At 43.1% G+C, this 13,550-nt stretch overlaps 1 protein-coding gene across 3 annotated transcripts in view; it reads right to left on the bottom strand.

Annotated features, from left to right (window-relative positions):
• RFX4 (regulatory factor X4) overlaps positions 1-13,550 on the bottom strand; it is a 132,861-nt gene that overhangs the window by 16,108 nt on the left and 103,203 nt on the right. For all 3 annotated transcript variants that reach the window (XM_038387701.2, XM_043519619.1, XM_038387700.2), the window contains one exon: positions 10,016-10,178. In XM_038387701.2, the coding sequence (XP_038243629.1) occupies positions 10,016-10,178 (163 nt within the window). The remainder of the gene's footprint in view (positions 1-10,015; positions 10,179-13,550) is intronic.

Below are 13,550 nucleotides of genomic sequence, written 5' to 3'. Positions count from 1 at the left end.
AGTAATTTGCAACTTCCCTTTAAGGGGTGCAGCATACTCTTCCTGTGCAGCTGAGCAGAGGGACAGAGTCACGGCTCTGCCTCCTCCCCTTCTCTCCTTACCCCTTTTTTTGGGACAGCTGTTCCAGCACAAGTCAGAATGGGAGAGGGAGAAGCTCCTGCACTTTTCTGAATGTCTCTGGTTAATCCTTAGGTGGGTCACACAAGAGGGGAAGGGATGGAGACTCTACAGTCTCCCTGCCTCTGCATGACCATATAAATGCTAGGTGCTAATCTACCTCTAAAGTACTAGGCTTTAAAAATGTACACTAGCTAGAGGTAGTACTGATATAGGGGTGGGGGGGTGGGAAGAGGAAGATGAGGCTCATTTACATTTTATTTTTATTGATTTTTAACATATTTTAAACAGATTACTATAAGGTGCACAAGATAGATCTAGAGTCTGGGTACATTTAACTATCTCCTATTAGTCTTCAATTTAGCACACTAGTGATACCGCGCTATATTGTAAACCAGTCAAACAAACAGGTACGTTTATAAATGACAGCAGGACACCCAGTCTGAAAAGGATTGCTTTCAAAAACCGGGGCCAGAAGCCCCTCTTCATTCAGAAGTGTGAGGTGGAGCAAAGCAAGGGGGAAGAGGATGGACCACAGTGGGACTCAAGCATGAATAGGGAGGTTTTCCATAAGGGGGACTGGTCCATCTGGGTGGCTCACTGGGTCCTCCACCCTCTGTTAATTGGAATGGAATAAATGGCCCAAGAGTCAAAGATGTTAACATGACCCTGTCCCTATACAACATTAAATATGATTCATGGTTTTGAGTACAGAGACTTCGCCCTACTTAGCCCCATGGAATCAACCACTATTAAAAAGTGTTTTAAACTTTTATTAAAGCTACAGAAAAAGAAGGAAAAACAGTGAAAGCAATTGAAATGTAATGCATTAAAGGAAGCTTTTCTTCATTCCCTTTAGCTGTAGAATTTTTAGCAAATCCCAGCCCGACAGTCTTTGAGACGGTATTAAAGATGTAATAACTGTCTTTTTTGGGGGTGAGGGGAGAGAAAAAGATAGTTGAAATGGGCTGAAGTTGCTGTTGTTAAAGTCCAATCCTGATCCCTTTCAAAACAATACAAGAAAAACATATACGAGGGGGAGAAAAGCACAGTGAAGACAAAGTGCAGCTTCTGTCTCTAGTGCTCAGTCTTGCTTATAATCTCACTCCCGAAGAAACCTGGAGCACACAGTCTTATCTATCACTCCCAGACCTGGCAAGCTGTCCCAGTGTTGGGCTGTTTAAGGCATTGCTTTTATCTGCCTCTCTGGTCATGGGCTCGCAACAGGGTTGTGAAAGATACAATCTTAGCCAGCAAAGCCAGACTCGTTTTAGAAGGTAAAAAGAGAAGAAAGAAAAGAAATAAGGTGGGGAAAGGAAAATGATATTCAAGGGAGGGCATGACAGCTACAACCCAAGTCTCACATCCCTACAGGTGTTTGGGATTTAGCCTGGTAGAGGTGGTGATGTCAGCTGTGTCCCTCTCTTTGGCTCAGTGTGGTCAGGGCATCTGTCAGGACCAGGTCAATGAAGGCCCAGTGGTGTCAGGGTGGGTTCCAGGAGAAGATTGGGATGGCAGCCATAATTGTAGAGCTCATTCCTTTCAGTTCACCTGTCTCCAGCCCTCGTGTTTTGATACCTTCCCCCTTCCTAGTCTCTTTTTTAATGACCCGAAAGGGGGTGATAGGAATAATAGCTCATTGTGTTTGCTATTTAGGCCTGCTTGCTGACACACCAATTTTGGTCCATTCATTTCCAATTCCATTCTCTTGTTTAGTGCTCATGATTTCAAAACCGTTCTTGGGTGGTTTCAGTCGACCTTTTGGTCTGGACTCATTTATTCTGTCTCTTTTTTATACCTTTTTCCAAAGAATTGTATAGAACAGTCTGAATTGGACTTTTGTTACCCTGGACATCTTAAAGTGTAGGCCTCTGCACAACAACTACTCCTGAGGGCAGCATGACTCCTCCTGCCATGCCTGCGCTCTCTCTCTGGGGCAGATAATGTCAGTCAGACCAGCACTGCATTTCCGCTCAGCGGTGCATTAAGCAGGTTTCTAGGACAGCATGCTGTATATGGTAGCAGCTCCTTGTCCCTGCCCTCACTCCTCCAAAATCACATATTTTCAACCATGTGGCGTCCACATGACAAGGCTTCTTCAGCCTCCTTGTAAGGACCGGCAGGGACATGCCATGGAGCTGTCACCCATATTTATTCTACTGCAACCCACCTTTGGGGGGTTTTTTTGCTCCTTGCTCTCCTTTGCAGGGAAGCATGAGGCTCAAAGCCAACAACTGATTTTCTGGTGGTCAGCGGTAAGCCTTGGCTTTCTTACATTATTCTATGGTGCAGTCTCCTTTTGCTGAAGGTTGACACCCACAATAGGTCAAGTCAGTCCATAGTTTAGGAATGCTGTTGGATTCCTTACTGAGGCTAAGCTGTCATATATCAGCATCCACGAGTAATGCTTTCTACCATCTCCAGTTGGCTAGGAGATTATCCCTTGCTGGTGGTGACGACCTCGTCTCAGTTATTCCTGCCTTTAGCACTGTGATGTATCTGGGATCGGTTCTGTTCAATATCTTCATCAGTGATTTAGATAATGGCATTGAGAGTACACTTATAAAGTTTGTGGACGATACCAAGCTGGGAGGGGTTGCAAGTGCTTTGGAAGACAGGATTAAAATTCAAAATGATCTCGATAAACTGGAGAAATAGTCTGAAGTAAATAGGATGAAGTTCAATAAGGACAAATGCAAAGTACTCCACTTAGGAAGGAACAATCAGTTGCACACATACACAATGGGAAATGACTGCCTAGGAAGAAGTACTGCCGAAAGGAATCTGGGGGTCATAGTGGATCACAAGCTAAATATGAGTCAACAGTGTAACGTTGTTGCAAAAAAAGCAAACATCATTCTGGGATGTATTAGCAGGAGTATTGTAAGCAAGACATGAGAAGTAATTCTTTCGCTCTACTCTGCGCTGATTAGGCCTCAACCGGAGTATTGTGTCCAGTTCTGGGCACCACATTTCAGGAAAGATGTGGACAAATTGGAGAAAGTCCAGAGAAAAGCAACAAAAGTGATTAAATGTCTAGAAAACATGACCTATGAGGGAAGACTGAAAAAATTGGGTTTGTTTAGTCTGGAGAAGAGAAGACTGAGAGGGGACATGATAACAGTTTTCAAGTACATAAAAGGTTGTTTCAAGGAGGAGGGAGAAAAATTGTTCTTCTTAACCTCTGAGGATAGGACAAGAAGCAAGGGCTTAAATTGCAGCAAGGGCGGTTTAGGCTGGACATTAGGAAAAACTTCTTGACAGGGTGGTTAAGCACTGGAATAAATTGCCTAGTGAGGTGGCGGAATCTCCATCATTGGGGATTTTTAAGAGCAGATTGGACAAACACCTGTCAGGGGTGGTCTAAATAATACTTAGTCCTGCCTTGAGTGCAGGGCACTGGACTAGATGACTTCTCGAGGTCCCTTCCAGTTCTATGATTCTATGCAGGCTGACAGGAGGATTGGAAACTTCACCTATACACACAGTGTGCCAGCTTTTATAGTTCTTTACTGCAAACAGGCCCAACTATGCCAGTTAGATACCAATCTACATTCTTGTTATAGTAATTCCCCTGAAGTAGTACACAGTGCCTTTTAATCTGGGGAATTTGCTGTCTGTCAGACTCCTGGTTCTTCCAAAAGAATGTGGAGTGACATAGGAACAGAGAAAACTGTCATCAAAGACTCAAAAAGCAACAGTGGGATTGTAGGACTTAGAATAAAGAGGCCAGCTCATCAGATGCCCCTCACAAAACATGTCCTGAGTGAATAAGCAAAAGCTACAGGAGAAAGAAGTGAAGACAAAGTCCACAAAACAAGATCTTGCCTCTGCACTGAAGAGGGATGAAGACTATGTTAGAGCTCTTACTAACTATGTCATCAACAATATGAGAAACCCTTTTGACCCTGAGTCACATACAGAGGTACTTATCAACATATCTACTAGACTTCATGTAACATTGGATATACAAAAGTCTCTACTGAAAATAGTAGATGCTGGTGAAAAATAAATGGAGAGATTTAGGAGAGGTACACTTGATTCTGATGGGTCATGTAGTTTCTTCAGCCTAGGCAGGAAAACTGGCATCAAAACATTTGCTAATATTGACAAGACAACCAAATTTAAGTCTGGCAAAGGAGGGACACTCACAGCAGCTATAAGTGCAGAAACTGTTTCCCAAAGAGCCCTATCTTTAGCAAGAGGCAGAGATGATGTTTCAATGGCAATTGTTCTTAGTCACCCAATAGGACCTGTGCCTATGTTCCTCTTTCATGCTGATGAAACAATGAGAACACACAAAGCTGAATTAGTGCATCAGCTGGAAGCTCAAGCTGAAAGAATCCATGAGCGAAGAGCATGCAACAAAAAAACCACTGTATACATCAGAGATGCCATGGCTGTCGTATAATGATGGCTGGAGACAAATAAATTCCACACATTTAGTGAACTGGCTGCTGAGTTCTTGAGAAAGGTCCTGGGATTTCACAAAGCTAATTCTGTAATCAAAGTCTTTGAGAGATATGACAACAGTAACACTATTAAAACTGCAGAAAGACAGCGCCGGACAGGATCTAAGGTTGGACGCAAGAAATACCAGGTGATTGGTGGATGCCCTGTGCCTCCCTGGAAAAAGTTTCTAAACATGACATACAACAAGCAGTCACTTGTAAAATTCCTCTATGAATACATGGTTCAAAATGCACCTGAGTGCGTAGGAGCACACCCAACACAAACACTTCTTCTTGCTGGAGACTTTTCCAGTGGTGAGGTAGCAAAGTCCATCACCAATAGAGATGTTGAAGAAGCCCAAGCCTTGTACAATACTCAAGAGAAAGTGGACACAAGGATGCTTCTGCATGCTATATGTGCCAATATGGTTTTTGAGTCTCTTAGTGTCAAACGAACCATTGTAATTAGGTTACCTGATCCAGAGGTTTTGGTCCTGGCTGTTCACTACCTTCCATAAATGGGACACGTAGATAGCATGTGGATTGAAACCAGGCACCATTACAAGCATGACTGACTAGTGTCGTTTCATATCTGTGCATGCAGTTTGTGACACTCATACACTCCTGAATTCTGCAACATACTTCTTGCTGTACATGCATTGATAGGATGCATCTGTGTCATCCCTATTTGGGATTCAGAGGGAAAATCTGTGTTTAGTGTTGTCAGAACAAAGGGAGCTTACCTCATCAGAGATCTTGCCAAATTGGGAGAGTGTGATGGACAAGCCACAGAAGTTGGTAGCAGTGCTGTATGACCAGCGTGAGAAAGGAGACCCAAATTGCTTGTGGCTCAATGTAGCTATCAGAAAGGACAAGTCATCGGCCAAACTCCCACCACACGATGATAGTTTTGAAGAGCAGGTCAAAAGAGCATCTTGGCAGACAAAGATTTGGACGTCTTCACACACACAGGGAAACCAGATATTGGATCATCATTGCAACATGGATGGGCAAATGCGGATGATGAGCTACTTCTTGTATTCTTCAAGGGCCAGTGGCATCTGAGCTTCTACAAGACCTTATCTGTGCCTGTAACAGTAGGGGTCACTGCACAATCAACTGTCTGTAGTCAGAACAACCTTCCCTGCACAGAACTGTGTGTATGCAAAGGCAATGAAGACTGGGTAACCAATACACTCTTGACAGAAATCATAAGGAACAAGGTGATGATAATGATGTTGACTAGAGATGTCACCAGTGCTATTACAGTTCAGTGATAACTGTACTAATTTATTATTACATTTTGCTTTACTCTTTTGATTGTTGTCGTGATGCTCTGAAATCCAAAGAAATCCATTTTTATGTCTTGAAATAATAACAGAAACAAATGCAAATATTTCAAAGTGGCCATCTTAATGTGTTGATGGTGTCATTGTTTACCCCTGTTTCTATGGTAATGGCACCATTTGACAGTTCCCCATCACATGTCATCTTAAGGTAGACATAATAAGCTTTCAAATTATGTATGATGTGATTGTGTACAGAGGGGGTACATTAAGTTGCCCAAATTGGCGGTCACTGCTGCTCACCCATAGAGGGATATGTTTTTATAGCGTTCAAACACATTGCGCTCTAACTGCCCTATGTATACTCCATTGGTGCATTCTAAAAAGTCCCTAGGTCACATTAATGCAAATAGGTACTTTTTGGAACATGCCAGCAGGGTCTACACAGCACAGCTGGGCGCTTTGCAGATCACACCCCTCTGGTGCGCTCTGTCACGCCATGTAGACAAGCCTCAGGAATCTTGGTTTCCATTTCAAATTCTGTAGGGGAATGTGCTCTAGTAGGCACAGACTCTTCTGCCTGTTCCCCCAAACTTGATCCCTTCTGTCCCATGCCCTCCAATGCAACCCTGTCCTAGTCCTGTGTCTTCCTCACCCCAGCTCCTCATTCCAATCCCATTCTTCTCAACTAGCCAGTACCAGTCTCCACTCTTAAGGCATCTCATCATAGTCCCAATCTTCTTGCTCAGCAAATCCTAGGCCTGGTCTACTCTAGAAAGTTAGTTTGGCTTAACTATGTCAGTCAGGGGTGCATGAAAAATCCACACCCCCTAAGCAGTGTAACAAGGCCAACCTAAATCCCCATGAAGACAGCGCTAGGGGAGGTGAATTAACTACATCAATAGGAGAATCCCGCCTCTCTGTTTAGGTAGTGTCTATAGTGAAGCCCTGCAGAGGTGCAGCTGTGCCACTGCAGCATTTTAAGAGTAGACAAGCCTTCAGTCTCACCCCTCTGGACTCCCTGTACCAGTTTCAGTCTCCTTGCTCATCTAATCCCGGTCTCTCCCCATTTCCCCTCCCACCCACACCATCAACCTCCAGTCTCAGTCTCACCCATGTAGGCTCCTTACCCTAATCTATTCCCCCTGCCCCATTCCAGGCCCCATCTGCATTTGAAACAGGCAGCTTCCTCTTTCATGCTGCCTGGGCCCAGCAAGGTGGGCACTGAGAGCACAAGAGAGACAGTCTTTGATGTCTGCACTTTTCTGTTACCAGGATTTCTCAGATCCCCTGAAGCTATCTGGATTACTGGGTAATCAGGAAAAAGAAAAGGAGTACTTGTGGCACCTTAGAGACTAACAAATTTATTAGAGCATAAGCTTTCGTGAGCTACAGCTCACTTCATCGGATGCATTTAGTGGAAAAAACAGAGGGGAGATTGATATACACACACAGAGAACATGAAACAATGGGTTTATCATACACACTGTAAGGAGAGTGATCACTTAAGATAAGCCATCACCAGCAGTGGGGGGGGGGGAGGGGGAAAGGAGGAAAACCTTTCATGGTGACAAGCAAGGTAGGCTATTTCCAGCAGTTAACAAGAATATCTGAGGAACCGTGGGGGGTCGGGTGGGGGGGGAGAAATAACATGGGGAAATAGTTTTACTTTGTGTAATGACTCATCCATTCCCAGTCTCTATTCAAGCCTAAGTTAATTGTATCCAGTTTGCAAATTAATTCCAATTCAGCAGTCTCTCGTTGGAGTCTGTTTTTGAAGCTTTTTTGTTGAAGGATAGCCACTCTTAGGTCTGTAATCGAGTGACCAGAAAGATTGAAGTGTTCTCCAACTGGTTTTTGAATGTTATAATTCTTGACGTCTGATTTGTGTCCATTCATTCTTTTACGTAGAGACTGTCCAGTTTGACCAATGTACATGGCAGAGGGGCATTGCTGGCACATGATGGCATATATCACATTGGTAGATGCGCAGGTAATCAGGAGGTTGTGATTAATCACCTGTGCAGTAACAGGCCAACAGAGGGCAGTGTGAATGAGGGTGAATTTGCTGCTGCTCCTTTCCTCCTGCTCAAAAGGGATATAGGTCACCAGACAGGGAAGGTTCCAGGGCAGTTTGAAGGCATTAGGTCACAGAGGCAAGCTTTCTCATGGCCCCTGGGTGGAACACAGTGACTGGAGGCAGCTAGCAGAGTCTAACTGGAACCTACTAGTGCCTTCAGGCCTGGCACCTAAGGTGCCTATAGCATTTGTCTGGCAAGTGGCACGCAGACCACGCCACTAAGGATGATTTCAGGACAAAGGTTGGTACTGCAGAGTTGCCAAGACCTCCCAAGGGGTGGACAATTATAAGGTTTTCCATGCTGCTGTTAGCGTGACTCTTGCAACTCGTAGAAGAAAGGTAAGCAGTTTCTGTCTTGTTATCCTCCACTATCTCCTAGGAGGTGCCATTGATATACACAATATACATTTCTTCATTTGGTATTTTGGAAGAATGTTTTCTGACTGTGTTAAAGGATGTTTGCACACTTGTGCACATCCGTCTTAGGTGCTCGAGGTTTCTGACTTTTCTACCTACTCTCCAGAATAAGTCTCACTAACCCCTTCCCATCTTGGACAGTTTAACTGGGCTTTAGGAGTAAATAATTTTACATAGCCTCTGAAAAGAAAAGAAAAAAGAAAAGAAACGAAAAGAAAAAGGCCACAACAAGAAGTTATACTCCTGCCACTTTCAATAATATTTTCACCAGTACAATTAGGCTAATTAAGAAATGTCTGATAAATCCCCTCATTTAAAACACAGCTGAATGTCACTATCTCAGCATCTTCCTAGGAAGGTTTGGAGTCTTATATTATCTATTATTGTCATCACTTCAAATTCAGAGGGAAGCAGTAATGATCCCTCACTATTTATTGTCAAGAAAGCTGCTTTTATCATGAAGCTTTCATTTTGTTTTGCACGACTGGCCTCAAGTACAAAAAGATACATTTACATTTTCTGAGCATGACTCAAAATGACTCTGAGCTTTACTCTGTCTTAAGTCCGGTTATGTGGTAAAATAAAAGTCAGTGTAAAAACTCTTGAGTCCTTTAAGGTGCTCTCCTCATCACTACTCTGCAAAGTTTTTGCATTCCAGAGGGTATCCATCTTCAGTGATGACTGGTAGTAGCTCCAGCAGAAACTGTTCTACAAAAGCTAGAAGAGGTTCTCTCTATTCAGATATATTGGCAGGCTGAGGATCCACATTTTGTGTGAAATTCAGCCCAGATCGAGGACCAAAGCTCTCAATGGTGCATAGATATTGTGCTGGTTCTCCACAAAGCAATGAATCTCTTATCTTCCTCTGTGGAGTAAGCATTTCCACACATGGAAACTGTGGACAGAGCTTGAGGAATTCAGTAAGAAGTCTACACTTTGTGTTGCATTCAGGCTATCAGCAACATCTCCCACACTCCTAATCCTTGTACATGCACGGGCCTGCCCAATGGGTGTTTTTGTTATGGTGTTTGGCTAGTTGTGGAAGGGACAGAGGAGCTCTCTGAGCTTGATACAGAGCCCTAGAAGTTGGAAATATACAGAATGGCTATTGCTTTCGAACAGAAGTGTTGTTAGGCTTTGTTAAAGTTTGTAAAGTGCTCCAAGATCTTTAATAAATTGTGCTATGTCAATGTTTACTATTTTCATTGGTCAGCATTACTCCAAGGCTTTGACATGTTCGTTATGCTGGATTCTCCTTCTAGTTCAAAAATTGTCCGTCTTTCCAAACCCTGGAAACTGTTGCTCTGTGAGACTAGCAATTAGCTTGGTGAAGGAGGGTTAGCTTTTCTTGACATATCTAGGCTATTGACATAGAATAATAGGAATCAGAGATAGAAAGAAACCTAATTAGATCATCCATCCAGTCCTTCTCCCTTTAGAACTTATTTTCCAGGTTTCCTTGTGTTTATTACTAGCATTATGTTTTAAATGAATAAATGGAAATATGTGAGAGACCATATAACCATACAATGCTGTCACATTTGCAATGACAATCTATTCCCTGAGAAAACAGACCTTGGATTCCAACTGCTTTTGAAAAAAAAATTATTGCAAATTTAGACTAGTCCTTAAAACTCAAATAAACAAACTGGAAAGTAACCTACCCGTGTTCCTCTCTGTGGGGGTAAACAGGTATCCTGTGTGTGACAGATGAAGAAGGCACATGAGGACTTCTCATGCAGGGCAGCTGTTGCGAGTTCTCAGCAGGTGAACCAGCAGCTGTTGTCACAGTGTATGTGAGTGACCATGTATAGGACTGCATAGCCCCTGCAGAACAAACAAAGTTGACATTCATAGTTAACATGAGCTGTAGTCCTTTGAAACGATCCATTTTGAAACAGCCAGTAAAGAGCAATTTAATAAGGTGATGCCAGTGAAGAACATCAACCAAAGGAGGTGAATAAAAATGGCTATAGTGGTAGCAGTAAAACACCCATTTTTGAAGAACACTTCAAAAGGTACAAATAGGTGAGCTAGAATATCAGATACTGGGAGACAACCCAGACACAACTAGTATTTTTGAAACATAACAGGATGCGAATAATCAATGCAATGCTGTAATTTGTGCCTATAAACCTTTGGGCAGGGACTGTCTTTTTGATCAGTTTGTACAGCACCTAGCACACTGGGCTCCTGGTCCATGACTAGGGTTCTTGGGCACTACAGTAATACAAATAGAAATATATAATATAAAAATATAATATAATATAATATAATACAATACACAAAATACAGGACACGTCTTAGAGCTGGGAGAACACCCTAGCACAAAACATTCCATAGACATTATTGGCCAAATCCTGAGCCCCTCTCTGCAGCAGAATGGAGCTCCATGCCGGCCTAACTTGATCCTCAGGATGATCAGGGCTGGTGTGGTAGGAAAAACAGTCAGAGCCCTTGTGGGCATAGAAAAGGGTTGGACTCAGGCAAATGAATTCTCTGCAGCCTGACTTGGCTTTCATCTACCCACCAATCTAAGTTCTTATTTGGTCCCCATCATTGTGGTATCAGATTGGCTCCCAAAACAACAACAAGTGCACACTTGGAGACATTCCTCTCTCTTCCCACTAGTCAGCAGGGACCTGACTTTGTTGACTTTTAATGTGGTTCTATTCTAGGAAGGTTAAGGCAAAGAAGTGGGTTTTGCATTTTGCTCTGAAGGTGCTGAAGTTTTTAGTCAGCCTGGTCTCTTCCAGGTGGGAACTCCAGATTTATGAGCCAGTTCTTGAGAAAACTTGTCCTCTCTACATGACTCCCATTCTTGAGGTTGGTGGTTCCATAATTCTGGGGTAACATAGCTGTTGTGGATGATGGCCAACATCTTGAATTTGACCTAGTATAGAACAGGGAGCCAACGAAGATAGCAGAATAAAGGTCACCATGTGCTCTCAGCTCTCTTTCTCCAGCTAAAAAAAGGAATGGACTAGAGTTTCAGGAGCTGACTTGGATTTTCCTTCAGCACCTCTAGGACTTTCTTTTGTGTCAAAGGACCTAATTCAGAGAGGCAACTTACTATGTTGTCAGCTCTGTGTTCATTGTACGGCTCTTGGTGAATGGAGAAGCAGTCTCAGTTGTGGGTGATTTTCTTCAGAAAGTCAGGCAGATAGTTCTTTGTAGTGGAAAGTGCTCAATTCTGGGACTAAAGTGGGACACTCTGTGCTAAACAAGGTGATTCATAGGCAAACACTCCAGTAGGTTGTGACTTTATGGCTGCAGAGGTGGAGAAGAGGTGGGAGTACTTTGCATGTTTCATGCCTGAGAGTAGAAACAACAAGGAGTCTGGTGGCACCTTAAAGACTAACAGATTTACCCATGAAAGCTTATGCCCAAATAAATCTGTTAGTCTTTAAGGTGCCACCAGACTCCTTGTTGTTTTTGTGGATACAGACTAACACGGCTACCCCCTGCTACATGCCTGAGAGTAGGTTCACAAGAATTGCTTGTACTACAGGCTGTCTGCATTTGCTTCTGTTCTCCATCACTAACATTTGAATTTTCTTCCTTTCTACTTCTTCTGTTATAGGTTTGCAGAGAACCACTGAGATCTATGGGAGCAATGAGGAGGGTGTGGGCATTCCAATGCTAGAACATCAATGGTTGTGTTTAATGAGTGGTCACAGTGACTCAACAGACCCTCTATCTCACAGCATTTTGGTGGGGTGGCATTACCTGCAAGTGTGTTTTGGACTTGATTGGGTCCTTTTTGTCTGGAAACTAGCCTGAAGGAAGTGATGGTCAGTCCAGTGTAGGGGGCCGTTTCTTGTGTCCTTTATATCAGGTTAGGTTCCCCTTTTTAAGTGAGAGGAAATGATCTAGTAGTCACTGCTGGCCTCAAAAATCGATGAATCTATAGCCAAGTCCCATTCAAAATTCAGGTCCAAAGCATGACCTGCTCTGTGGGTAGAGCCAGATGTTACCTATGAGAAACTAAAAATGGAAAATGCGGCAAAGAGGTTTTAGGCCATTGCATTGGAGGGGTTGTCAATATGTCTGCTGAAATCTCCCAGGAGGATCGTCAGAACATCTTTACCATGCCAGACAGCAGCATCTCAGGCTACTGCTCTAGGAAAGGCTTGCTTTCTGGGACGTCTGAAGACTAGCAGCTTGCATATGGTGGACTTGTCTCTGGATTTGCAGAGCATCTGACTATTGAAAGATTTTGTATCAAGGAGGCCTCTCTTGCATTTGAGACTGGACTGGAAAAGGATGACTACTCACCCGTTCTCTCCCTTGTGGAGGGAATGCAGTAGCTTTCACAGAGTGATCTATGCATGAAGAGAGAGGGGGAGGAGTGGCTCAGATTTGGAAGGTCTTAATTTCCTGTCAGAGGAAGAAGAGTGCAGGGTACACGTGTGTATGTATGTGTTAAGGGAGGGCACCAATCAGAGCCCTTCCATACATTGTGGTAGGGCAAAAGGTAGGAGGAGAGGCAATTGAAGAGATTGTGATTGTTTCAATTTTTAACACACCAGACACCAGAATCCCAATCCCACAGGTTTTATACAATCAATCCAATTGATTTCGATGGGCTGCAAGACTGGAATCCAGAAGACAGCTTTTTTAGCTGCTGTACCCACTGAACCGAACCAAACAATGTAAACCAGTAGTGGTTGAGTGATTTGACAACACTTTGTTCTTCTTTGTGATTTCAGCCTTCGGGGTTTGAATAAACGTAGAAAGTTCTTTTACTTCATTTCACTTTATTTTTTACTTTTTTGCTTTTTTAAGACTGAATACATCGTTGAAGACACGACAGCAAGAGGCCCTCTGTAGGAAGCACAATGTATAAATAGCTCTGCTAAAAGCCCAACAACAGCCTTGTTGTGCTATCACATAGCAAAGCCAAAAATGCAAAGGAATTTCATTCACGGAAGTGTGATTTGTACTACAAACCCTGACTGTACTTGGTGGTGTGTGTGTACTGCTGTGAATAGTCCCACATAGCCAGGCTGATTAGCTATTGTCCTGCCTCTTGTGCAGTCATTTATACCAGTACATAATGAATCAAAGTGGATGTAAAATGAAAAAGAGAACTTGTGGCACCTTAGAGACTAAAATTTATTTGAGCATAAGCTTTTGTGAGCTACAGCTCACTTCATCGGATGCATTTGATGAATGCATCCGATGAAGTGAGCTGAG

Source organism: Dermochelys coriacea, chromosome 1 (assembly GCF_009764565.3).
Source record: "Dermochelys coriacea isolate rDerCor1 chromosome 1, rDerCor1.pri.v4, whole genome shotgun sequence".
NCBI lineage: Eukaryota > Metazoa > Chordata > Testudines > Dermochelyidae > Dermochelys > Dermochelys coriacea.
The sequence above is the reverse complement of the archived record's forward strand: the minus strand, read 5'-3'. Positions and strand labels throughout refer to the sequence as shown.